The 27,721-nt window shown below is 37.1% G+C and overlaps 2 protein-coding genes across 11 annotated transcripts in view; both read left to right on the forward strand.

Moving 5' to 3' along the window:
* LOC126369855 (uncharacterized) overlaps positions 1-27,721 on the forward strand; it is a 117,758-nt gene that overhangs the window by 61,317 nt on the left and 28,720 nt on the right. For 4 of the 10 annotated variants that reach the window (XR_007566773.1, XM_050014427.1, XM_050014434.1 and 1 more), the window contains 14 exons: positions 443-548; positions 1,269-1,387; positions 2,159-2,322; positions 3,287-3,451; positions 5,631-5,679; positions 7,330-7,494; positions 7,645-7,931; positions 8,135-8,286; positions 8,723-8,949; positions 9,309-9,636; positions 22,937-23,094; positions 23,303-23,416; positions 24,886-25,018; positions 26,412-26,630. Coding sequence is in view for 9 of the 10 variants with exons in the window: in XM_050014427.1 (XP_049870384.1) it covers positions 443-548; positions 1,269-1,387; positions 2,159-2,322; positions 3,287-3,451; positions 5,631-5,679; positions 7,330-7,494; positions 7,645-7,931; positions 8,135-8,286; positions 8,723-8,949; positions 9,309-9,636; positions 22,937-23,094; positions 23,303-23,416; positions 24,886-25,018; positions 26,412-26,630 (2,386 nt within the window). In the remaining variant the exon portion in view is untranslated. The remainder of the gene's footprint in view (positions 1-442; positions 549-1,268; positions 1,388-2,158; positions 2,323-3,286; positions 3,452-5,630; positions 5,680-7,329; positions 7,495-7,644; positions 7,932-8,134; positions 8,287-8,722; positions 8,950-9,308; positions 9,637-22,936; positions 23,095-23,302; positions 23,417-24,885; positions 25,019-26,411; positions 26,631-27,721) is intronic. The other 6 variants (XM_050014431.1, XM_050014429.1, XM_050014430.1 and 3 more) reach the window with 6 other exon arrangements.
* Positions 10,218-17,578, forward strand: LOC126369891 (uncharacterized). Its single transcript, XM_050014493.1, has 3 exons — positions 10,218-11,091; positions 12,666-12,848; positions 17,330-17,578. Exons 1-3 carry the CDS (start codon positions 10,977-10,979, stop codon positions 17,551-17,553), a joined length of 522 nt encoding a protein of 173 aa, XP_049870450.1. The 5' UTR covers positions 10,218-10,976; the 3' UTR covers positions 17,554-17,578.

The following is a 27,721-nucleotide window of genomic DNA, read 5'->3' on the forward strand; positions in this document are numbered from 1 at the left end:
TTAGGCATCCAGGCTTCAGGATTCCGTTCACATATGTATCTTTATTATACTTAGGTATGTCTGCCATCGTAAGGTCACGTCGTAAAAGAATTCACCAATCTGCGTTATACTCACTTGTTTTGGCAGATAGCCCACGGTTCGTACAATGTATCTGCTTACTTAACGAAAATGTTCCTATTATACCTAGTCGATGGTCTCTGCCTATCAAAACAGGAAGTAAATCGTGATCTTATGTTTTTATATTCTGGAAAAATCTCTGCCTATACCAACAGCAAGTAGACGTTTCATGTATTTGGAGAAAGCTCCTTTGTTAGGCACCCTTGATTTTTCATGTTCAAGATAATACATATTTATCATTTCTTCCCAGCCATATAAACATTGCCAAATGACATAGCATCAACGAATTTTAGTCGGAGTATTAGAGATATGTTTTTTTTCTTAGCAGGGTCGTCGGAGGACCTTCGTGCAGAGGAGGTACTGTCGGGCAGGTCGACTCCGCTCGCGCGCCCGCGCAAGGAGACCGCCGCGCAACCGCTCCGAACCAACAGGTAACACACTAGCTTCTTTTAAAATAGGCGTATTTTGCTACAGTTATCATAGTCTACCTACTTACTTTCAATTTGGTAGCAGACTACTAAATAATATACCCGTTTCTCTAGGCATTAAACATAACATTCAGGTACATTACTATTTAGTCTCTTTTAAAATCTATCAGAATCCAAACTTATATCGTCAATTCAATTACCTATTGAAAGAATTAAGTATAATGTTATTCCATTCGAATTTTACTTAAGCTTTAGGTATTTATTTGGGTTGACGTAATATACTTATTAATTGACCTTAATTTGATTGCAAAAGTTTAACAGGAAACTGATAAAAATACTTCGCAAAGTTCGTAATCGAAAATTCCTTGGGCGCAACGCCTTAAAGCTGTAATATAGCCATGCCACTCTTTTGCGTAGTTGCTTTTATTTTTATAAAGGCGTTTATCAACTTTCCGTCATTGCTGTTGCTTTTGTGACAGGAACTATGCTACGAGAACTAGGTATGATGCAAACAGAATGATATTATTATATCCGATTCCTGTTTCTGGAGTTCATGAGTAATACACCTAACTCACATATGTATAATGTATAACTAATACCTACATTGGGTACGTACCAAGTAACAGCCTTGTTCAGTCTAAGCATACATCACTATCACATTGAACTCTCCAAAGCACACGATAAGGTATGACAGTACAATGTTTATGTTGTTTTATTGTGTAGGTTTGGTTTCAGGCAGCCGCACAGCAAGACTGCGCGCGTGGGCGACGTGAGCGCGACAGCAGAGCCTGCCTTCACCACCGGCAAGGAGAAGGAAACCGCCATAAACAATAACGCTTTAGGTGAGTATTTTAAACGTGACCATAGAATAAGGAATAAACGTGACGTCACTACTGAACGGGCACATTTCGAGCGTACATAGATGTTGTTTGCGAGACCGAACTTATAAGTTTGACGTCATAAGCGGTTTTATTACGTCAACTCTATTGATTTGGGATTAGCCGAGTTATCGCATCAGTCATTATCATTTCCCTTGCATTATCCCGTTTTCATAGGGTCCGCTTACCTATTCCACACCCCTGACATTTCATACATTGACGTTAACGTACACGCGCATCGGTATGTGTGACGTCTGACGCCAATACGATTGAAGATTAAAGTAAGCCCGAGGGGGGATGAGGAAAACTAGCTCAGCCGCTGGTGGGGAGCGGAGAGTTGCTGTTCTATACGTATTCCTTATTCTATGCCTATTCTGATAATTTGACAAGTCCAGTTTTAAACAGAAATGACTGACTGTCTGACCTTCCAAAACGCGAAGGTTAATCCAGCCCAATACCCAGGAATATGGCTTTCCTCGTAATGTGTTTCTTCACCACTCGTAATATGATAATATTATCCAAACATGAGTTCGTAAACAGATTTCAAAATCGTTGGTTTAGTCCCGCGCTGGGATTCGAACCTGTATCCTCACAGTGAGAGCCAAGCATTCGTCCTGCTTACTGGGCTACCACCGATTAATGCTCGGAAGAAATTCTCAATCTCTACTGTATTATACTGGTTAGGTATATTACACGACTGACTGATAATTTGAACGTGTTTCCTGTCCATTTCAGATAAGAAAAGTACAAATCCACAGTACAACAACCAGTTGGGTCTAACAGCTACCCAGGTGTCATCCACGGGTAGTGCCACCGTGGTGGGAGCCTCAGGGGTCCCCAAGACCGTCACCAAGCAGACAGTCATCCTCACTTACCAGCCACAACAGTACGCTGTACAGGTGAGAAGATTCTTCTTTCAGATATTATAACTTTACAGAGTATGAATGAACTATTTTCCCATACCTGTATGACAGCCTCCGTGGTCTAGTGGTTAGAGCGTTAGGCTCACGATCTGGAGGTCCGGGTTCGATTCCCGATGGGGACATTGTCGAAATCACTTTGTGAGACTGTCCTTTGTTTGGTAAGGACTTTTCAGGCTTGAATCACCTGATTGTCCGAAAAAGTAAGATGATTCCGTGCTTCGGAGGGCACGTTAAGCCGTTGGTCCCGGCTATTAGCCGTAAAAACACCTCCACCAACCCGCAGTGGAGCAGCGTGGTGGAGTATGCTCCATACCCCCTCCGGTTGATTGAGGGGAGGCCTGTGCCCAGCAGTGGGACGTGTATAGGCAGTTTATGTTATATGTTATGTATGTCGCGAGTTTCGCGCTCACTTGGCCCTTCCAACCTCTTTCTTCTATTCCGTGGTTGCCACCCACAAACCTGGTGTCTGATTACATAACTTAATGTTATTTCCAACAAATGAAGGTGAACCTACCGATTAAAACTTCATCAAACCTAGCGTGTGAGCCCATTGCGTGTAGAATCGACTAACATAATTAAGTTTATAAAGTAAGTCAGGTTCACTACAAACTATTACCTGTAAAATTGACTTCTGAATTGACTTACTACTGACATATTTCTCTGAGTGAGTTACCTATATTTTTTCCTTCATGGAAGATGTGCAAAGATTGAAGTCGTTGCAGCCACTCAAGCTCATTGCTTACAGAGTCGGCGTACCGGAAGGGTTCCAGGCCGGGATTTTTCGTCCTAACCTAACATAGATAATTTTCCTGAACGGTACATACGGAATGCCCAGACGCTTTATTACTACATTAGAAAGGAAGCGACATCTTTAAGATAGGGATAAAGTGAGTTACATTGTGTGATCTCCTCAATTTAGCGTTTTGAACGTTTATTCCAGCCGGATGTCAGACCGAAGGCCGGCAGCCAGGTCCGCGGCACATCAGCCACGCGGGTGCCCAGCGAAATCCAGAAGCCTCCTGGGAAGTATACCTTCCAGACCAACCAGCTGCCGCGGCCGCAGTACCCATCTGTCAAGAATATTGACGCTAAAACTGCTAAACAGGTATGCTGTCAAAGGCTTAACCAAGTTATAATCGCTTAAACACTAATAGCCGAACAGAAAAGCAATTAGAATAAATATGTATGGAATAAACATCCCCTGATATTTTAATAGCTAGCGTCAGTTCGATATACATTTTCATTCGACTAAGCGTTGCTTGATTGAAAGCGCTGCGTTAATCGATCTTGGCATCTTGGCTAGCTTTATTGCCTAGGCCCTCTGGAGTTCACGGACTTGGACAGTCCTAGTCTGTCACTTTCTTTTTTAAAGGTATTGTTTAGCTGTTGTCATGTGTGTCTATTTGAAAGCGTGTTTCTTTGGAATTGTGTCCTGGGGGGTTAAAAAGCAGTTTCAAGAACTGTCAAATAGCAATATTGCTTTTTAGATGAATCACATTTACCCCCCTGATGAGAGCATTACCAATAATGTAAATAAGTTTCAAGATGTCAATCGAAATGTATCTCCTAGCTAACTATCCGCACTATAAAGAAGTCAGAAACAATAGTACCTAAGTATAATCTATTAAACTAAACTTTTAAGATAAATAGCCCACAATCTAATGAAAAATAGAAACAGTTTCAATTAATCTCTATTTAATTTAGTAAATTTTAATCAAAACGAATCTAAAACAAAATAGTTGCATGTTTTGTCAAGCACAATAATATTTTGGTAGTCAAACTGTTACGTCACAAACGACGAAAGAATTCGAGAATTACGTCACAATACGACGCCGAAAACAAGCATTGGAAAGTGGACTCTTTTAAAATGACAAACGTGGATTTTTCCTTCGGTGGCGGAAGTAGGTCAACGGCGTTTATTTCAGAGCTACGGTTCCGTTCCGATGTCGAGTGTCGAGTGCTGAAAATATCACTGCACGGTGCATCCGATGGCGGATACACATGAGGTTGTAGATGCGAAGATATATTTGTAGTTTTCCTTTTTTATTTCCTGCTTTTCATAAAAACTTTTTACTGCATGTCACTGTCTCTAGGTACTTATGTAATATTGAATAAAAGAGGTTGGATATTTGTTTAAGATTCCTCCTAAATTTTGGTAATTGATTTCCTTATTTTATTTACGAAAAATATTAATTTTAATTTGCATATAACAAGCAAAAATAATTATAACAGAATATAATTTGTCAAATAATCAGAAACATACGTAACTTCGTCGTCTGACCTTGTCCAAACGAACCCATTAGGTACACTAGCGTCGTTTCATTTTAGGTATAGCAATTAATAGTTTATTTCAGTGGGGTATTTTTTTTTGTTATTATAAACAATTGCAAAGTACATTATCATGTTTAGTACAGTACATCACAAACTAAAAAAGTTTTACCGTGCACTGCAGATTCGTCGATTATAATAGGTAACAGATTAACAAAAACGACGAAGAAAAATCGAGAAGGAAAATGTTTATTTTTCAAAATTATTACTTTTATAAATGAACTCACGCGATACATTGGTTAATGTATAATGAAGTAAATAAACTTTCATTTAAGCTAGCTAAATGTAAGAGCAGCTCATGCATATGCTCATGCGTTCAGTATTTACATCTTAATTAACCAAAAAACTCATTATACGGGCACTTTTCCTTCGTCTTAAACCGTGACATGACGTGTTTTAAAGCCACAAAAAGATCAGTTGCAATTTTTATAACGAGGATTTTATAATTACGATCTAAGTAAGTACCTACTTATTACTAACTAAAATCAATTTCAATTGTTAGCTTGTTATTTTGGGTAGAGAAAAACAAAACAACTTTTCGATTTGGCATGTCTACTTTTTTACCTTTTTCTTTTTATTTTATTAAACTCGTCTCTCGTGCACACCAAATTCCTTAAAGGTAAATATACACATTTTGCTACGAAATTGCATATGCATTTACCTATACGATTCATAGAAATTGTGTATCTTGAGATTCGTCTTAAGACGTAGCTCTAGCGTATAGGGAAGTTCGGTTATTTTTAAACGGTTAACTAACTAACATCGACTACGACATTTCGACATCGGGTATCGGGCATAAAGGGTTCCTGCCCTCTGAACTCAGTTCAAGAAATGCGCTTTGGATAGATGAACAATGGTCAACTTATATTCTTAGTTTCAATAAGTTATATAATTGTTTGAAGGTTGTGAAGTGAAGTGGAAGTGAAATGTGTCTAAATGGCCATGTTTGTTCTCAGGTGGTGAACAATACCAGGAAAGCTGTCGGTTCCGATGGTTGGAGGGAAGGTACGTACTTAAAAAAAAACTTAAAATAAAATCGTCAATATAATAATATTGTATCACAGTTTACACGGAAGTACTTCGAGTTCTTTATTACTTACTAATAATAAGTAATAAGTTCCTACAGGATTATTAGGATAACTAGAGGAAACGAAAGAGGAAAGAGTTCGGAGATGCCTACTTATTTCTTGAGTTTTTACTTGATAGGTACGTGTTTGGAAGCTTAGCAAGAAGAGAAGCTTTATTCTCATAATAAAAAAATCTTACATAAAAAGAAAAAAGAGCCAGATATCGATGATGCTTCTACTATTTAATCAGTCCGAGTTAGAAATTGGGGTAATAGCAGGCAATCATAATCTTACTATAGAATAAAAATAGAATATAAATAGTTTATAATAAAAGGACGCCACACACAGAAACAAGACAATAACATTATATAAAATTTTCACGAAACAATCACAAAAATAGCAACGCGGATGTTCGACTATCTCATTTGTCAGACAGGGCACAGCTCGTTTCACACATAATATACCTACATAAATACCATATATTCGTCCCGCTGCTGGGAAACCTCCCCTTATTCAATTAAAAGTGGTATATGGAGCATACACCACCAAGCTTTCCAGTGCAGGTTAATAATGATGGTCCTACCACTCTCTCATCCGTATGTTCCAATCAAGTTATATTGAAATAAAATCAACCCACACGGTTGATAGGATTGGTAAACTACCTCACAACCCACGATAGAAGAAGATTACATAAAATAATTAGCTATGTAATGCTCTTAATTCATAAATAACTACCTACGTATCTATGTTATTATAGTTAGAGAGTTGACTAAAAGTAATTGTAATAATACGTTATGTCGGAATCGGTTAGACTAATTTATACTTCCTCGTATAATTAGCAAGGTTATTAAAATCCTGAGCAGGTATTCGACTTCCAGTAGTGGAATGTTTACTACTTTCGTAAACTATTAAAAGTTATATATAGTTATAATATTTCCTTATTCGCCTTATAAAGGAAAAACCCGGGCCTATAAAATAGGTAGATATCTCGCTCATACGCAATCCGTTTGACGTATGCTGTCAACTTAATTCTGTGGGGTTATTGGCCTGTATAAAATTTTGAATAGGGCTTTTTAAATTTCTGCCTAAAATTTACGTGTATTCTATAAATTTTATGCCTATCGATTACCCGTCCCTTTCCTTTTCGGCGGATAAGAAAATGACAGGTATAACTTAAACTTAGATGGTGTGTAACGGAATCTGCACCACTGCCTATCTGTTTATGTATTACCATCTGTACATACTTACCTGCTTCGGTTTCTTTCCTTGCTTGTATAGGTAAGGTATCTAATTCTGTACAATTGTTAATTTCTCCTTAAAACTGCTAATCAATTATCATTATTGACTTGGTAGAATTTCGCAGACAATTAAAACTGTTTAAAGTTGCGTTGAAACCGTCGCTCTCGAACTAGAATAGTTAAAGTTAGCTCTTCTTTTTCTATCGTGTGGTGTCATTATTATTATGCGCCATCATAGGCTCCTGACATGTCTCATGTAACGACTATATGCTTGCTACGGTAAGTGCAAAAATGTGGCCTTTTTAGAACTACAGCTCTTCACAAACATATCACAAGACTCTTCTTCCTAGGAGCAGGGTCCGCAGTATCGACCGACTCGGGCGTGTGGACAGGCGGGGAGGCCGGCGAGGGATCCCCACGTTCGCGCCGACGCCCGCGCAACCTCGAGATGGTCATGCGTGGCACGCACTCCTTCCACCTGAGGGAACTGCAAGTTGCAGACTTGGATATTATGGGTACGGGTTTATTATAGATGTGGATGTTCACTCAGCATAGAATGGTTGCCTTGATTGCTTAAGCAGTGATGTTTTACATTATAATACTTAATGGTGCGGCAGACTTACTTGTACCCAATAGGTACTGACTCAATTCGTCCTTCTTTCCAGATGAAGCAGTAGTAACAGGCCATGCAGTGATACCCCTGCCGAAGCTACCGAGCTCATTCGACGAGCAGCCGTCTCCGGAGTACGACCCCCCTGTGCCCACCTACCGAGCCCCTTCTCCCATCCTCCCCAAGCCTACTCCAGTGGAACAACCCCGTCAGTCACCTATGTCCACCCTGGAACGATACCGCACTAGAACTAGGCCCAGTAGGATTCAAACCAGCTTGGAGTATAAAGACGAAGAGAAGTTCGTCTTGGATAGAGCGCAGCCTGAGTTATTGAACAAACAGGCAAGTCATATTCAGAACTGTTTTAATGGATGGATGAGTAGAATCGGTGCACCAGAAATCAACTATTGTCAGATACGAATTAACATATCAAGAAGAATCCACTAATCTTTGATTTATGTATAAAATTCAAATTCAATAAATAATCCTGGGTGTTTTATTGACTTTTGGAGAATATTTCAATAAACTGCATTTAACCATTCCAGAATTCGTTCATCAAGTCATCGAGCGGCGTGATGTCTCCGGCCACAGTGAGCTCCAGTAAGGAGTCAAGTCCGTCGTGCAAGAGCGAGGAGAGCCACTTTGGCAACAGCAGCGCCTGGCAGAGCCACGCGGCTGGGGAAGCTATGGCTACCAGGTACCTTCATCTTTTGTAGTTTCACTTCCGATGGCTGGTTCAAAAGGGGTTTTTGTGCGACACTTCTCACGTTACCGAGCGCCGAGTTGGTGAGAGAATCTGCAAGGAGCCGAGTCCGTCGTGCCACAGGGAGGAGAGCCACGCTTCATGTTGTTGCTAAAGTTTAAGGACCCTATCTCACTAGGACACTACGGTGGCGCCACCAACAAAATAGATGCAGTTGTATATTGAGAAAAGATAGGTCCCTAAGAGTCTACAGTAGCCGAAGCAATGACCCTGTATAATACTGGTGAAAATTATGATTCATTATTCTCCAATGTTGCTAGACTTAGTAGCAAAATAATAACTACACTGATGAACTAACTAACTTCGTTATATTCAGACTTACCTGAACAGTATAAAAGCAGTAGTTGTTCATAAAGTTGTTGCCCCCCAGGTCCCAAGACGACGTCTCCCTCGCTCTAAGTGTGTCCAGCTGCGAGGATGAGAAGTCGAAGATGGACAGCAAGGAGAACCAGAAGCCTCCCCTAGTGGAGATTCCGAAGGCGGTGGAGGTGCCCAAGAAGACTATCGTTATCCTAGACGAGCCTCCCGTGCCACACCCGCTACTCATGAAGTCTCTTACATTAAGCCAGCATGATTCTTTACGTGGAACTATGATGGGTCAGTTTCCATGGGTATTTTTGAAAATTCTATTGTTAATGTTGAGATAATAAATTTGGACAATTTAAAATTTACTTCTGTCTTCAAGAATTGGACTGGTTTTCCTTTCTGGTTGGAAGGCCAAATTGGCTGTCGCTTCTGTTAAAAAGCTGAACCTAGACAGGATACATAAGCGGACTCCGTAAAAACGGGATAGCGCTAGTGATGTGATGATGCTTTTACTCCGTTTGCAAGTCGAATCGAAACTATCGAACAAAATAATGTACAAATTGTTTTAATCACCCAAAACTATAGTACTTACTTCTTCAATTGTTTTATTTTTCGCTTGTATTGATATAGCCTCCCAATTTCTTTCTCAGGGTCAATGACCAGCTCCAACTACAGCACAACGAGTACCTGCACCAACCAAAGCGGCGATCACCACAACCTGACTTTAACCCTCGAGGAGTCTAAGTTTGACATGTCAGCCCTCGAAACCTCCACTCAGAGTCTTCTAGATGACGAAACCTCGCCAGCAGACAGCCTCATATCTTCCACCAGCACCAGTGACTCGAATAATGACCTACATGTGGAAAGGGAGCCAACTGTCTCCAGCTCAGCATATCAAACTGCAAATACTAAGACCCGTTCGCCAGAACCTGAAGATCGGGTTGACGGCGAGATTTTGCAGCCTGTGAAGGAAATTATGTAAGTTTAACCCTTTATAGGTCAGAGAATTTTTTTTGAAGAATTTGATTTTTTTGTGTCGGCATGGGTTATGGGGTCCCTAAGGATTGGAAATAGTCCGATATTTTTAAATTTATTTATTTAGATTAGGCTGTAGGGGGAGGTTACGTATGTAGCCATGCCCGTTTAGGGAAAAAAATTGGTGGTTTCATATGTAACCATGACCGTTTAGGGAATAATTTTTATAATAAAACTTGGAAGTGATCAAAATAGTATAACTTTAATATTAATCAAAAAGGCATACTAGGTATTCAAAATAAAAACAAAAAACATAAAACTCTTCAAAATACCTTCAGTAACTTAATTTTTTTATAATCATAAAAATTCAACAGTCTAAACTCTTAGGAGTCACAATGTTTAGGAACAATCCTATAAATGTACTAAAGACTTTCAAAATTTAATATTACACGTTGATAAATAAAAGTCTTAATCAAAAGTTTAACTCTTAGAAATCACAATGGAATAAACACAATAAAATACTATTTCAACATTTGACAACAGTCTCAAATTAGTAGTCTAAATCCCCACTGATATGCATGATAGCATGGGTTCTCATCGCGAACATTAGGAAACATTGTTCAAAAAAATTTCAATAGATGACGCTAATAGTACCGATTTGTAATTAAAGTTTCTTTAAAAGCCAATAATCGATAAATAGGCACTAAAATTATGTTTTATAATTTAAAAGTTATACTCCAACCAAAAGTTAATCAAAGATATTGGCATTTAATGGAGATTTTTATATTTTTAAATTTAGTGGTTACTCTAGCGGATTTACGTCGGAACTACGTCGAGTATGGAGCTTGTTGAGGGGTTGAACGTTCTTGTTTTTATTAACGCCATCTATAATTATGTGTAAGAAGCTTGCTTAAAGTTGCGCCATCTATCGTTAATTATTGCAACATCGATCTAGCTTTGCCACAGATAATAAAATATTACGTTTTTAAAAGTTTGTGTTTATTTGCAAAATACATTTTATTGAATTAATTAAATGTTTAGTTGTAATTCTCATAAATTATAGGAGATACAATATCAAATTTAAAAAAAAAATATAACCACCTATAAATATCATTTAAAACTAAATTTGAGAACAAAAAAAACGCAACTTTCAAATAACGTAGGTAGGTTAGTAACCTACCTATGTTTGAAAATGTTTGTTTTCGTTTGAATTACGAGTCGAACGCGCCTTCTACGTTTTGTGTATTGTGGTTTACAAACTGACCCTGGACTGAAATCGGACTTTGATTTGGCTTCATGAAACCTGCTTTCACGTAGCGGCACAGGAACAGTGGTTATAAAAAATGACTGCACACAATTGTTCTTATTATAATTGTACAAATTCTTCGGAACAGAAGTCAATGTTCCGTTTTCCGTGGGATGACGTCAACCGCCTAAAAGTATGGCTTGAGAATTGCGGTAAGTAGTTAAATGTTTACTTTTATTTATTTTTAATATTAAACTGCAAAAAGTTATCAAACAAACAATTTGATAGAATCAATGACAATCAAAACTGGAATAAAATAAAAAGAAATACCTAATTAACATGGTGGGAAAGTTATTGCCACTCCCCCTACTTGCTAGACTATTATTTTGGTACCTAATCGGTTTATCATTTGTCACCATTTATCATTTAGCTTACCATAATTAATGTAATACTTAAACTCAAGCTGAGATCAACAGTTTAGAGTAGTATAACAGTTTTTTCTGTCTGAAGAACATAATATAATTAGGTATTGTGCTCAATGTCAATTTGGAATTATTAAATTAACTTTTGTACAATTGGGTAATTTAGCATGGCATATAGATATACTAATCAAACTTGAAAATCATAATTAGTGATTTTTAACATATTCTTACTGGGAACTCAGGGCCTCCAGATTCTGAACCAATTGCTATAACTACTAAAGCACTGGAATAGTCAAAAACTTGTAAAGTACCTACTATATACCAATACTGTATGCGATGGATTTATATTTCCAAGTGAACTGTGGAATAAAAGGGACAAAAGTTAAAAAAAGTCAATCAAGTACATAATTATTGCTGAATTTTGGACTGTTTTATTGAACATTTTATAGACCAGGGCGGTTAAAATAGCCACATCGAAGCAATTCATCTAAGAAAGCAATATTGAAGTTTCACATTTGTGCATATAAAAGTAAGTGTGCGATGCAAACAAATGTCAAATAGCAATATTGCTTTCTTAGATGAATTGCTTTGATGTAGCCATTTTGGCCCCCCCAGATATCTACTTACACATTTACTTTTAATTTAAGATGAAAATAAATAAAAATAAAACATTAATTTATTTCTTCTTATACAGTCTTAATAGATACCTAAGATAAACTACTATCTACCAAACCTACAGTTTTGTACCAATTTCACACATCGGGACTATGTACAGAAGCCAGGAACCCAAATGAGGTATACCTAGTATCTCGGTCTCGCTCACACCTGACCACCTTTCAGCAGGTAACAATCTATACATACATTATGTATAGGTAGGTACCTACAAGAACTTAATAAGACATGTCAAAAGTTGCTGTTTTAGTAGATTCTGCCTCTGTGTATTATTGATTAGAACATTAGGCTTATGATCTGGAGGTCCGGGTACTGTTTCTGATATTATCAAAATTACTTTGTGAGATTATTCATCACAAATCAAATATTTTTAATGATCACAAACAGTTAGAACATACAAAAATTTATGCAACATACCTACTACAGTACACATGGGAGGCCTGTTTAAGCAATTTCTTCCAGGGAACCACTACCATGATCCAACCATTAATCTTTGTTTAGTTATGACATTGCGGACTAAGTCACTTAATTGTCCGAAAGAGTAAGAGTAAGCTTTGCTTCAGAAATTATATAGTTGGTCCGGGCTACCACCAAAACGATTACCTCCTGTTATTTGAGGGTAGAGACGATCCAGCAGTGGAACATCTATAGGCTATTTATGTTTTATTGAAAATTATATTCTTTTCTTGTAGGTAATATGAACATTGCCCACTTGCCTGCAGAAAATTTGCGGTCAAGGTATTTATGCATTGACCATTTCAATATCAAGTATGTACGAAATGAGACTGGTCATAGAAAAAGACTCCAGAGAAGTGCAGTTCCAGAACCATATCAGACTCAAGACGTTCAAAATCGCTCAAGCACTTCCTCACCAGGTAAGCACAATTAATTTGTCAAGTTATTACCTACAATTGGGTAGGTAGGTACTTACCTACCACTGAATTAATACAAATACAATCAAATTTTTATTGTAGGTTAGGTACCTACCTATTGCTTGAATATCTACATAATATTGGGTTTTAGTATAGTGATAGTGAGTTATTACCTACATGAATGATACCTACCGACCTTGAGTTTTTTTGAAATGTTAGGTACCTAGCTAATTACAACTTACCTACTACTTAGATGTAGACAAGTTAATGTAGGTACCTACCTACCTAGTTAAATGTTTAAAGTAGGGGATAGGTTGTTTGTATGAAGTGTCCGGGCTGTGATGATAGATAGGTTCGATAGGTGCCTATAGACGTCTCGATTCCGAACCATTTTCAGTAACTAAACTATAATAAAGCCGTATTAACATAAATTGTAGGGTTTAAAATAATTAAAGACGTAAAATATTACTTTATTGTACCTATACCAAGATACCTACCTACTATCTATAATACCTACTTAATACCTTAATGACAAATTGACAGCCTCCGTGGTCTAGTGGTTAGAGCGATAGGCTCAAGATCTGGAGGTCCGGGTTCGATTCCCGATGGGGACATTGTCGAAATCACTTTGTGAGACTGTCCTTTGTTTGGTAAGGACTTTTCAGGCTTGAATCACCTGATTGTCCGAAAAAGTAAGATGATTCCGTGCTTCGGAAGGCACGTTAAGCCGTTGGTCCCGGCTATTAGCCGTAAAAACACCTCCACCAACCCGCAGTGGAGCAACGTGGTGGAATATGCTCCATACCCCCTCCGGTTGATTGAGGGGAGGCCTGTGCCCAGCAGTGGGACGTATATAAGCAGTTTATAATACCTTAATAGGTAAGTATCTACCTAGGTAAGTTAGGTAGCTATAGGTAGAAAAGTAGCTTTTCGCTTTCAACTTTACGCAGACGGCGATTGTCGTAGATGGGTAGGTAATGTAACCTACCATAACGTAACCAGTTGTTTAAGCCTGAAGGGGTAACAAACATACAGGCAGATTTACCTACATACCTAGGTACCTACTACGCATCGCATCGCATCGTACGTACCTATCATTTGCGTTTGCGCGACTCAGCCAGTAGGTAGGTACCTGCCTAAGGGGCCTTTCAAGTATTACGTAAGCAGATTTCTTACCATTTTTTACCCCCCCGCCCCCCTTGTCATCAAAAATAAGCAAAGCACTTACTCCCTCCCCCTATGCTTACGTAAACATTTTTAGTAATAAATGTTTTTTTATATTGTTATTTTTAAAATAGGAAAATTCATGGAAATATTAGGTTTAACTGATACACATAGAGTAAATGACAAAAAATGTAGAATAATAAAGAACATAACTAACATAAAGAATATTTTCGGAACACATTAACAGTCTTCAGTCCATGAAACCTGAATCCATGATTCTAAGTTATCGATGACATTGGATTGCTGCTCAGTGTTGTGAGTCTGCTCATTTTCATCCGATTTTGGAATGTCACTCTCATCGAGCCATTCAACATCTTGGTGCTCTAAATTTTGAATAATGCACATCAGTTCATTAGCACGACGAGCAGCGACTCTCTTTCAGGTTTAGGATGTCCTACTGAATCCCTCAGAGATAGTCTTCTTTTTATTTCAGGATTTTCCTGACAAATATCTTCTAACTTTCTTTTCATACCATCCCTGTGTTTCTTCTGGGCAACTACGTTTTGAATCTTCCTGTTTAAAGTATTTTTTGCTGTTTTTAGTTCCTCGCGCAACTTAATGATCTGTTTATCAACTTCAGCGCAATTTGGCATAGTATCTCTGGCAGAATACAAAGCGTTCAGATTTTTTTCGAGTAGAGTAATTTTATTTTTCAAAGCTTCTTGAGAAGGTTTTGCTCTTTGTTTATCTGCATTATCATTATTTTCGCATTGCTCTTGTGATTCATTGCCGGTTTTAATTTTATCTTCTTTCTGTTTTTCAATGTTAGAAAATGGCTGTATAATTTGTGTTTTTTCTGCAGGTTTACTGGTAGAAGACGTTGCCTAAAAATGAAAAATTTCTAAGAGTTCTGCTGGATATTCTCTTATTAAGCTACATAAATTCATCGTATTTAATAAAACCAGCGTTTAAATATTATTGAAAGCTATTCCCCACAGAAACCCTTCACATACAGATATTGAAAACACCGTGTATTTTGTGACCAATTGCCGGAGTCGATCTTAAGAAATAAAATATCAATCATTTACCTTTTTACTTTGAGATAGGCCATCATATTTTTTACTCATAAATCGTTTTAATTGTTACAGAACGTAAAGAGAAACTTTGTTTATGAAGCAGATTGGATTTATTTTTAGTCGCCGCTTGCAATTCTTCTTCGATTCTCTTAGATACAATAATATCTAGTTCCTTATCTGTCTTTGCTTGTAATTTATAATTTCGCCAAACTTCGTTAACTAACTTTTGTACATTTTGCACTTTTGTCCCAGTATGAGATTTTTTAAAACTTTCGAACAGTTTTTGGTATAACTTGGATTTGTCTATATGATATGACATTCTAATAAGATATTTAAATTTAAATAATTAAAACGTTAAACTTTGGCTAATTGCATCAACATAAACACAAATGATAACTTTCAATGCTTACAATACGTTTAGAATCCAAACAAAACAATACTGATAGATGCGCACTTGCAGCCGGCCGGCACGAGAGCGAATTATTAGACAAGTGAATAGCGCACGGTAATTTCCCTAATGCGCGGTAATTCCCCTAATCAGTTCTCAAAGCGAGTGCCTACGCATATGTATTATTTGCGGGAATCCCCGAAAGAACTTGAATAACTAACGATGACGTAATCATCATCTAGACCCCCCCGCCCCCCATGTCATCCAAAATAAGCAAAACAGAGAAGCCCCCCCACCCCCCCTTGGTGCTTACGTAATACTTGAACGGTCCCCTACCTACTTACCTACAATCGTAATAACACGTGACCTCGCGCAACGCAACAAGCTAGAATGGATCTTATCTTTATAATGACATAAAGTCTATAGTTGCTCGACACACGGAATTGAGACGTAGTTGTTTACAATCTTGTACAAAACAGTGCACCGCGCTTACAGGGCTTATAGGCTACGAATAAATAATAAGTCAGGAAGAGTAACTATGAACAAACGCCGGCGAAATATTGGCCCCACGACATTCTAAAAGATCGTAAATCCATAAAACCAATCAGTAGCGATTCCGTGACGCGCTTCATTGCGACAAGCGCTGTGATTGGTTATCAATAGCAACCACAATAGAGGTTGGTGCGTGTGTTTCCGGGGTTCTCAAATCAAGGATGTTGTTATGCAATGCATGGATGAGTATAAGTAAAAAATGGACGAAACTAACGGTGGATTTAATAATTTTTAGTGTTTTGTATTTCGGATGAGGCGTGTTGCTGAATTATGTATTCAAGTAGTATTATTATATTGCATGTTTTGTGTTTTGAATTAATTGGTATTTAGTAAAAACAACTATTCAATACTTTAATTTTTTACTTGGATGATATATAAATATAATTACAATGTTACTTATTATTTACTGGAATAGGATGGAAGCCGATCATCCTATCTTCTTTCGTAACGAACTGCTTTTATCCATTTTTGCAGTTGGTTTTCATTTTTGGGGAAAATAAAAAAAGGAAATTTCGACAAGACTAAATAACTGAAAAACTTATATTTTGCTGGAAATTGATAATATTACTTGACTGCATAGTATTAAAAATTATAATTTACCTATCTGAATATTAAGCTAGGAACTTCTTGAATAATGCGGATCAAAGTACAATGTGTTTACGAGAACAGAAATGTTATATTTACCGATGATAAGTTATTCCAATTATCTTTTTGCTGCGCTTTTTTCGTTTCCTACACCAAGTAACTACACATGACGACATTTCACATAATATTTCACTGTTTTTTCCATAGAAATATAGCATAAATCGAGCAATGACATACGTTAGTGACGGCGCGAGGCAGATTGAAGTAGGTGCGAGTAGTCATTTTAAGCCCCGCCCACTCAGTGTACATTTTAGTGGCGTCAAATTGTGAGCGTTGTTACTCTTCCTGACTTATTATTTATTCGTAGCTTATAGGTATATATTATAGCGGTTATTAAACTACCCAAACGCGATGCGTCGAGATCGCGGGCTCGGGCATCAGGATCGGGCAGTGTTATATATCATACACATTTTAATATTTATAAAATGGCTACGTTAATACGTTAGTTACCTACCTACTTTAATGAATGTTATAATTGCCCTTTTCTTCCTTTATGTTAGGTATTGTTATCTCCAACAACTTTGCTTTACATTCATCTTTTGGGGCCTTTGGCGACTCAATCATAACCCTGACACTAGGGTTGATGAGGCTGGTATTCCACCCACGATAAGAAGATAAGATTCACGACATTATTTAATACATACTATTTTTCGTTTTAGGTTCATCAGGTACTTTTAAAGTACTGACACCGAAAAAGGTGTACAAAAATAAACGGCTTCGCGACTGCGAACTTGAAGAGCTCGTGGAGCCGCCAGCATTAGCATACCAGTGCAACACGCCGAAGAGAAGACGGTTGTCAATTACTGAAGACACGCCAAAATGCAAAGTGTTAAAAAAGAAATTAGTATTGTATCTAACAATAACAAAATGTAATACCTTTTGAATTAAAGAAGTAGTTTAATTGAATATTTATTGTATTTTCATTCTAGTCATTAAAAAAAAATCCAACTTCATTAAATTTGTTAATTTTAATAATCAAGTAGGTATCTTAATTATAATATACTAATACTACTTTTATATAAATTGTAATGAACAATTAATTATTTATAGTTACTTTAAATGATATCTATCTATGTAATGGAAAGGGGATAGTAAAATAAAAAAGACACATTTCTATTGTTTAGTTATTTATTCAAAACCATACACAAACTCAGTTGAATCAGAAAAGCTGGATCAGTGTTTTTCCCAGGAAAACCTAGGTAACTATTTGGTACTCAACTAAAACTCATTTAAACAGGCACATTATTGCCAGATTCACATTCGGCTGTTTGCACATCCTTTCCTTTACTACTTGGGCCACATTATCTTTCCACTTATTTTATATTATCTTGACTCAACCAGGGTACTCGCTATATTTTGTTACCTACAAATGAAAATATAATAGTTATTAAAAGAGCACATTAATTTTGATCGGCAATGATATTCAGAACAAAACATTTCTACCACCCATTAGGTATTATAGACATTAGTTTATCTATGTATCACAGATAATATAATAACATAACATAAGCAAGATCTTGCATCCCATTGAGGTAGTCAAAGTAACATTCATCACAAGATGAACTAAGCACACGCACCTCACGAGCTTTCCGTTAGGCTAACGATAGGCTGTATCGCTACCTATAATGGTCAGGCCAACTGTGCTAGATGTGAACTGTTTAAATTAAATTAATGCAAGTCTGGTACCAGGGTTTGAACCGGGTTCATCGTTTGAGATGCAAACAAGTCTACCATTATGACCTATTTTATATTAGAGTAATAGTGACTATATAATAATAGTAGGTATATTGCAATGTATGACAAAACTTGTGTGCCAAAACTCTGCTCTGTCCGCCCTGAGAAGGAGAGTAAGTGTGAGTTAATACTCTCATATACCAATGAGTAGTAATAGTAGGCTCTATTTTTTACATTTAGACACATGGATGACCTATTACGCATATAATCCGATGAGTTTGAAATTTATCTACTTTATTGAACATTTAGATATTCGGGCTCAAAGAAATGGGTTAATGGGATAATAATTTAAGCATACATACCTGGCATAGTGCGATTCTCATTTATGCAGAACAGAAGTCAGGATTAAGTTTTCACTATAATACCTACAACTCCAAAGAAAATATTTTTCTTTGAAAAGTAGTGTGGCTTTCATGAGGTAGACTTGTATCATATTCATCACTTGGTCATGGTCAGAAAATTGTTGATATGTGGTTCAAATAGCCTTTGCATGTCATTCTTCATAATGGTTATCATCGTCTTTAGAGATCTGAAATAAATTACAGGCTTAAATTCACAACACGCTCACTGCCTAACTAGACTTATTTAACTTTTTTTCAACAAACAGTATATTATGATTTGTACCATAGATAGGTGACAGCTACACAAAAAAGTATCTACTACATACATACTTATACTCACGCCTGTAATCCCGATTAGGCTGGGCAGAGCCACGAGTAAGCAGAGACCAATTTGGAAGCACTTTATACAAAGTCCTCAGGTGCTTAACCGGTGGTCCAATGTAATGTTTCATCATGCTAGAAAAGACTTGTCTTTCATAAAGGTTCTCCTCAGTCGGGTTTACGACACGCCCGGGATGATAAGGGACGATTGCGTTCTAGGTAGGACCTTAGCTATGTTTTTAATTATCTTCCAGTTTTAGTAACTAATTAGATACTTACAGGAGTTGGAGATATATTTTTGCCAATACAAAATGAAGACGTAATCAATAAACCCCACCAAACAAAGACCTTGTATTCTTTGCCCACCAAACATCAGATATAATCGTATGTCAACTAACAACTGTCACCTTGACAATGTCACAGATCATTGTCACAGATTATAATACTAACATGTCAACGTTGAGAAAAAAAAATCCGTTTGCGCCATCTATTATCTTAATTTTACTCTAACTCTAAGTAAATATATTGTGCTTGCAATAACTTGCACTCAGTAAGCTGAAATTTCACTAGATGTCGCTCGATTCGTTCGATCCCATCAATAAATGACCACTAGATGCCGCTAAAAAAGGGGCGTTTTAGCGGCATCTAGTGGTCATTTATTAGAACTAAAAATAGCCCGAAGAATTGCCCGAGTTAGAACGGCACAGTTTCGTTGTATGACGTGAGGCATCTGTACGTTAGTATTATATGATCTGTGATGATAGTATCCACATCATCATCAGTTGGTAGAACAGCACAATCTGCCATGACTCCTCTTCCAACATTTCCAGGTGGTCTTACAGAACCTCGTGCTCGAAAAAGCTATCGCCCTCGCGTTTTTCTTTGAATGCCACCTCTAGTGCGAACACGTCCTCTTCATCGGCTCGGTAGTATTGGTGGCATCGGTGGTGGTGATAAACCTGGTGATATCGGTATCGCGGAGTCACCACTAACGATTGGAGCTGCAGCCGGCAAATTAACCCTTAAACAGGCCCCGAAGAACTGCTGTAAGAAATAAAGTGTTATATATGGATTTAGGCTTTGAATAGCGGCCTGTATGATTCCTTATCAACACATTCAGAAAAAAAACACTGAAAGTCCTGAAAAAAAATGTGGGAAAACATAATCCCATTGCCTGGATAGAGACTATCCTTTATGTGATAGCTATATATAAATGTCGAATGTTTGTCTGTTCATAATTCTAGTGTTTGATTACTAGATCATTATTATTTTAAATTGTAATTGCTATTACTTATTTAATTATTTATTTATAAATAATTTAATTTAAAAATAATTGTATTATTTTTTTTATATTTATAGAGGTTATTATGTGGTAAGTAAATCAAATACTTTTTATTATAAATCCCATTTATTTCACATTTTATTATGAATCCCGAATTTAGTATAATTTGTGTATAACATAATCATAATAAATTTGTGTGTAATCGAAATGATGCGTAGTTTTTAGTAAAACAAATATGTTTAAAAAAAACACAAGTAACGTCGGGTGCAAAGGCTAGTATAAAAAAATTGGTGATTTGAACAGGCAAAGGATATATAGCTCCCACAAATAAGTTCGACTCAACAGGCTTTGGTCACATGTTCCCCACATTATTATTTGCCTTGTTTTAGACAATTTAGCAAGAAATCAACTAGAAATAATGCAAATCCTGTTAGGAAAATTCAAAATCTCTAACATATCAAAAAATTGCACGACTTAGCTTTCTTTGTTTCGCCATAATCTGTATAAAACCACCACAGTCACTCAAAAACACGTCTCTAACGGACAGACGAAACTCGAATGGCTGTCAGTGTCACTTACGTTCGGATACACAAAGTTTGAAAATTCGGAACCATAGAGTATATATTTACGATTAAATTTTGACAGATTGTGGACTCTTTATTGCCAAAACCTGGCTACAGCATCGAAAAATCAATGTGGGACACATATGTCCGCGGCCTGCTTAAGGGTTAAGTGGAGACGTGCCCAAAACATTGTTAGCAGTTGCCAATTTTCTCGAAAGAATATTGAGTGGCAAAACATCATCAGTGTCTGAGTCTCCACCAACATCAGAATTTATTTTTGATATATCGATGTAATCCTCGTAGGGCAGTTTTTCTAAATCTAACACTGGTATACGCATCTAAAACAAGCGAAAAAACCACAATATAAAATAGTATTTTATGCAACAGTTGTATAAGAAGGGTCAAAAAATGCGAGTGGCGTGAGTTGCGATGTGAGCCTTGGCGAACATCGCAATAAGAGACGCCACGAGCATTTTTTGACCTAGTTATACAACGTTGCATACAATACTTTTTCTACGACGACGTAATTTTAAATGAAACAAAAATTATACAAAGAAAAATTTTATTTATAAAAAATATTTTCCAACGCGCGGGAAAATGGCGGCAAATGTATACTTTTTTTATAGTATATCTATGGCACCAAACAAAGTAAAGGTGCCAGTTTCCAGGTCAAAAAAAAAAAAAAACAACAACAATGCTTTTTTGGCGACATTATAGTACAGTTACACTTTGTAAACAATGCTTTTATAGGCCATAGAGCGTACACTTTTTCAAAGAGTTTAATTATGTATGTACTTATATTAGACTTTTTGGTTATTTAAATGCCAGATTAAAGTAGAGGAGTAGAAAAAAATATTTAAATTTCACTTATTGCACAAACCTCACTGGCCTCCATACCTTTACTTAGGCATCAAATATCATCTTTGTCCATAAAAATCTAAATAAAGTAAGTGTTTAATTTTAAAAAGTGATTATTTAATTTTGCAAAAGTTGACAGTAATAACACTAATTACTTAAATAAAAAAAATGAAAATCGAATTTCTGCACTTGTTCAAATTCTAACCTAAATATCGTTTCTAGCTACTTCTGAAATTAAAATTGTTTTTTTACTTCACAGGCACAAGTCTAGACTAAGATTTATATAGGAAATTGAAGCTAGATAATTGTAGTATTTACTGATTAACATAAAAACTAGTAAAAAATGCATTTTACCAAAAATAATTGTAATTAATTACGAGAAACACTCACCTTTCCGGTGTCGTAAACGCTTATGAGACGGTAGATACAAATGTAACCACCTTTTTTTCGCACTGTAGTATGGACACGTGGCCAACTTCACTTTGGTGGTTTCTTTTGTTGCTTGCGCTCGTTTAGGGACTACTCATTTTAATCATAAGGTCGACTATCAATAGAAGCTTATAAGAAATGTAGGCCTTAAGGTAAACCTTGTGAGGTGGTTACAACCGTCATACTGATTTTGCTTATGCCCTATAAAGGTTTAACATACACATATAAATGTAAGAACATTGTGTGGGTGGGCTGGTTGTTAAGTGCAAAGTTTTGCACAAACTTTCTTTCACCAATCTATAACCATGACTTTTGTTTTTATAGCACTACCCGTGCTTACTCACAAAGAGAAAATTTAAATCTAAAAAGAAATGTGACGCGAACGGGATTTGAACCCGTAGCTCTTGTCAAGCCGGGACGAGCGTGTTAACCATTACACCGCCGGGTCCCGTCCGAGTCAATTTTTTTTCGATTTAAATTCTCTCTTTGTGAATCTATAACCGTCACGATTTATTTCTTAGCTACACCTTCGATATTGCAACTACATTAAAATGCAATTAATTGCAAGCAGAGTAATGCTTGTATACTTCGTGCGATTAATTCAAACTTAATACTTTTTTTTCTGTGTCGTACAGTTATTAATCTCTAGACAAGCGTATGTACCATCACTAGTAGGTACCTACTTTTGATCCCATCAGTGCCATTTCTTTCATTCTCAACTTCCTGTCTCCTCAACAGTGAAATCCGCAGTGTGGCCGACAATGGTGAAGCCAGCAAGAACCTAACCCCAGACTCCCCGGGCACCCCCACACACGCCTCCGGAGAGCTGTCACTCTCCGACGGGAAAGATTTCTTCGATGACGAGATTGCTGATCAGCCTGCCTTGCTGTTCCGAAGTAAGTTGCTATAACCCGTGCAAATAAAGTAGACAGCTGGTTTTAGGGGGATTGAATAGTAGCGAAGTGTTTACTTTATTCGCTGGAGTTATCTACTGCAGAGAACTTAACTAATACATATTAGACAAATCCTAATTATAATATTTAAAGTAAAAAAGCACCGCCAAATTCTAGTCTAAAGCCTAGTGAATGTTTTTCGTCCTAACAGAAAATACAGACGGTAATTCAGCCAACAAGACTTTGGAGTCAGAAGGCGGTAAGCAGATAAGGAGGTCCAGGGAACGCATCCCTGCAAGCCCACTAGTTCAAAGGAATCGTAAATGTAAGTATTAAATAGGTACAAAGTTTACTTAAAAAGAATCGAAAAATTGTCCGCTTCGACCTATTTTGTATTTTTAGTAACCATTAAAAAATATTTAAAAAATATTCTTAAGCTGGCAATTGATAACAAGAAGAAAAATTCCGAATGCCATTAAAATATTTTTAGAAAAATTGTGGCCATATTTTGCAAGGAGATTTAATTTAATTTTGATCTCGATTGTAATCTTTTTTATTAGAAATTGATGCCTATTTTTTTTATTCTTAATTGCTGGCAGTTTATCACGAAAAAATGTGAATGCCTTTAAAATATATTTTTTTTACTATAAGTAACTTATTTTTTTCCAATCATGATGGTCAGGTAAATGCAGTACTACTTATCGCTATGAGCATCGTAATCTATTTTCACGGAAACTATTTTTCAATTTATTTCCAAGCTTTAAAAAACTTTCCCGCCATTTTATGCACCATTTTACGGCGGGAAAGTTAATGCGCATAGTTTGAAATGTTTTAAAAGAACACGTACTTAGTATATAAAAGTGTGATTATTATATTTATCTCAATTTTTAATAAATAATTAAACATTTTATTATACATAATTCGTTAGAAGTCAATACAGTAGTGATTGAAAGTGATATAGTAGGTAATAAAAAAGCCGTTTATCTGAAGCAGCTGCACCGTGGTTAGTGAAGTGAAACATATATAACAATCACTTTCAAAGTATGTTTAGTGTTTGAAGCATGTAGATTTTAATCGCATTATACACTTTTTGAATAGTAAGGATTTCACAGGTGCTTTAGACCGTGTGTTATGGGTATGAAAAAAAAACGATTATTTCAAACAAAACTGTTGCTTCTTAACACTTTTCATTTTCGATCTAAGTATATAATTTATCATTCACGCTCTGCATAGTCCATCAGGGGACGAAAGAAATGCTTACTCACATTGCAATAACGCTGCTAACCATCCCAAGCACGTAGTGATAAACTTAGACTTGGTGCATACAGAGCCTGGAAAACGGACATGCGAACCGGTACGCGGGGTTTTATTTCATACGAAAAGTATAAGTAGGACAGTTGTGCATATAACTTGATCAAGCAATATTACCTATAGGTTCTCGGACGATGTGATAGTTACCTTTACAGTATATCTTTCGACACAAAGAATAATACTACGTACAGAACGGACGTTCACTCTACCCCGCACCAATTTGTATCGGTGCCGAACTGCCGCCATAGAATAAGGAATAATACTATCTGCCGCACTAGATACAAATATTAAATTGCCGTAAGCCGTTAAAGAGTAAGAGAGAGCGCGTTAAATGTCTGTCTCGTTTGCACTTAGGTATAACGAGATTTTTGTATGGAATGTCCAAGCAGTGCTACTTATAATTTCTGCAGCTATCTTGTGTTTCAAACAATTCTAGATATCCCTCTCCATTCGTAAATTTTCATTTATGTTATAATTGAATAGTATGCGGTCGAGGAGCGGAGCGAACAGCCTCTCTGGATACACTGTCGAGCCTGGCTTCCGATGACCTGATGATGGACAATGATCTGGCGCAATCCATCACTTCGCTACAGAGTGTTGATGATTACATCGAGAGGTATGGACACTATGCAAATCATAATACTTAGCCAAGTACAAAGCACACAAGCGGTACTGCGAGCGTTGCTGCATATAATAAAGAATAATACTGTATAAGAAATTGAACTGTAACTCTTCACCCCGCACCAATTCGTAACGGGCGCCAAGCTGGTTTTACCTCATCCCCTATTTGTCTTACTTTAGCCTAAATGGCCGTAAACCGCTAAGGAGTAAGGGGGAAGGGTAGACTGTCTGTCTCGCTCACACTTACCTACGAGATAACACGTCCCACGGTAAGATTTATATTTATATGCAGTGTCTAGTCCAGGGTACAGTTGCGGGCAGGGGAACAGGATTATGTTTGTAACCATGTCGTGCCTAACTTCCAATCTGTGTGAAAGAGCGCATACAAGCTCGGACACAAAAAATCTGCCCGGAACGCTCGAAGTGCCACTTCTATGTATAGCCAGCTTTAGAAAGAATTGAATAATTTAAAGAACAAGTAGATTAATAGACATTCTTCTCATTTGGAAAATTGATGTTTGGTAAATAAAACCTATTGTTATTGTGTATTCGTACTCAGTAGTCGTCACGATGCCTCTCAATATGAACTCTCAGCCTCATTGTTATATTATATAGACATAACAATGCCTATGGCATAGAATAGCGAATAATAAATGCTACGTCCTATAGCCCACATGTACATTATGCTTCTGAATACCGTATTCGGTACCTATTCAGAATTGTTATTAAATAATAAAAAAAGAAAACATTTTGTTTACTTATGTTATTTATTTGACGAACTTTATACCAACGTAATCCATTCTGACTTTAGTTGTCAAGACGTAGGTACTGTCCGTGATACCTACTGCCCGCGTCCAGTTGCCCTATTAGGTACCTATATAGTCCATTGGTTTTTCCTTAACCCTTTTGTACATATAGTATCCTGTGGCACCGACCACAATACCCAATTACAGAGCGCTTCGTCTATGCACAAAGCGATACATCTAGTAATATGAAGAGGTCTAGTATTGTAGACTGGCATAGCAAGGTCTACATAGGTCATTTGTCGTGTCCGTTCCTATCACCGTAATCGTCTCGCCGATTCCCACCGTCTTCATGACCGCTAATGTGGACACGGCCATCGGACATGGACGACGAAACGATACCAGTCTTCGCGATATGGCAACCGTGCTATTGATTCTATTGGTTGCAACCCAGGATATAATTCACAGGGATACCTATTTACAATATATGTATAGAGCAACATAGACCTGCGCGAACCGGAGATTTTCTAATATACGTCATATTGATAAATTATGTGTACTTAGGTTTGAGTACGTTTTAATAATGTCCTATATCAAATAAGGTAAATAAACAGCATAATTTTGTTTTTTGTTCTCTCTAACCAGTGTTGTGGTGTTCAGGCTGGACAGTTCACTGCGCAGCGGCCTCAACTCGCTGGATGAGAGACAACTGCGACAGGAGTTGTCTTCGTCCAAGTCTGCAGTGCGGCAGTGGAGCCAGCTGCTGGAGCAGAGCAACATGCTGGATCGACAGCTGGCTGCCATCGCCACTGGCAAGGCTACGGAGTCGCTCAGCACTAGTACTACTAGTCTTAACAACATCGGGTGAGTACCACATTCTGTACCTTCAAGATTTCGACTTTTAGAATTTACATAGTGCAGCCAGTTGAACTACACACAGGTTTTAGGTAAGGAGGTAAGTAGATTATTTTTCAGAGACTAGGTAGCGCTGTCTACGATCCGTATTCGGTATTAATTAAAATACATACAATTAATTATAAGTTCCACCACCACCAGCCATCGTTCTAAACGCCCTATCTATGGAGTAATGAAAATGGAGGCGATTACTCCACCGACAAGAGCGCAGCTCTTAAATAAAGAGAGAGAGAGAATTGTAAGTTATTAGGTACATTTACATTGCTCCACCCATCCTCCACCTAGGAAACGTTGTAGGTATACAGTCACTATTTGAAGGATAATTCTGCAATTTTCAAATTGTACCTTCGCAGTTTTTAATATATTTTAGAATGTATTTTTTTTTGTATAGATTCGTAATTTCGTAGTTGCAATGAAGGTTAGTATTTATATTTTATTCTCTGATGATATAAAGATAGGTATATGGTGTTATACCTCATTGAGCCCTCCATTTTACCTGCATGAATCATTACTTACCTATAAAACTACGATCTACGTTTGTTTATTCATAGCTATCAATCGGATCTAAGACAATAGACAAAAAGTGTTGACAAATGCTATAGGTAGTTAACAATACTACCAATGAATACTCGTAGTGCAATAATTCGATACAGATCATTAAGAAGACTTGAATAAGTATTCAACAAACGCATGACAGGATAGGGACTTTAATAGTCTGTTTGTCTTTTTATAATAGTGCCCACGTACTCATAAATAAATCTTACATGCTCCGTAAATTTTATAGTGCAGCCATACGTAGAGAAGAATCTTCTAAATAAGGAGACTGACTCACTGACTGACATATCAACGCACAGCCTAAACGGCTAAACGTAGGCACTTGAAATTTGGAAGGGACGTAGCTTAGGTACCGTAGAGGTGCACTAAGAAAGAAATTCCCGAAATTCCCACGGGAACGGGAATTAGCGGAAAATTCTTTTGTATGAAAAATCTAAACCACTGAAGTTAGACGCCTGAAATTTAACATGCAGATACCTCAGTAA

Source organism: Pectinophora gossypiella, chromosome 9 (genome assembly GCF_024362695.1).
Source record: "Pectinophora gossypiella chromosome 9, ilPecGoss1.1, whole genome shotgun sequence".
NCBI lineage: Eukaryota > Metazoa > Arthropoda > Insecta > Lepidoptera > Gelechiidae > Pectinophora > Pectinophora gossypiella.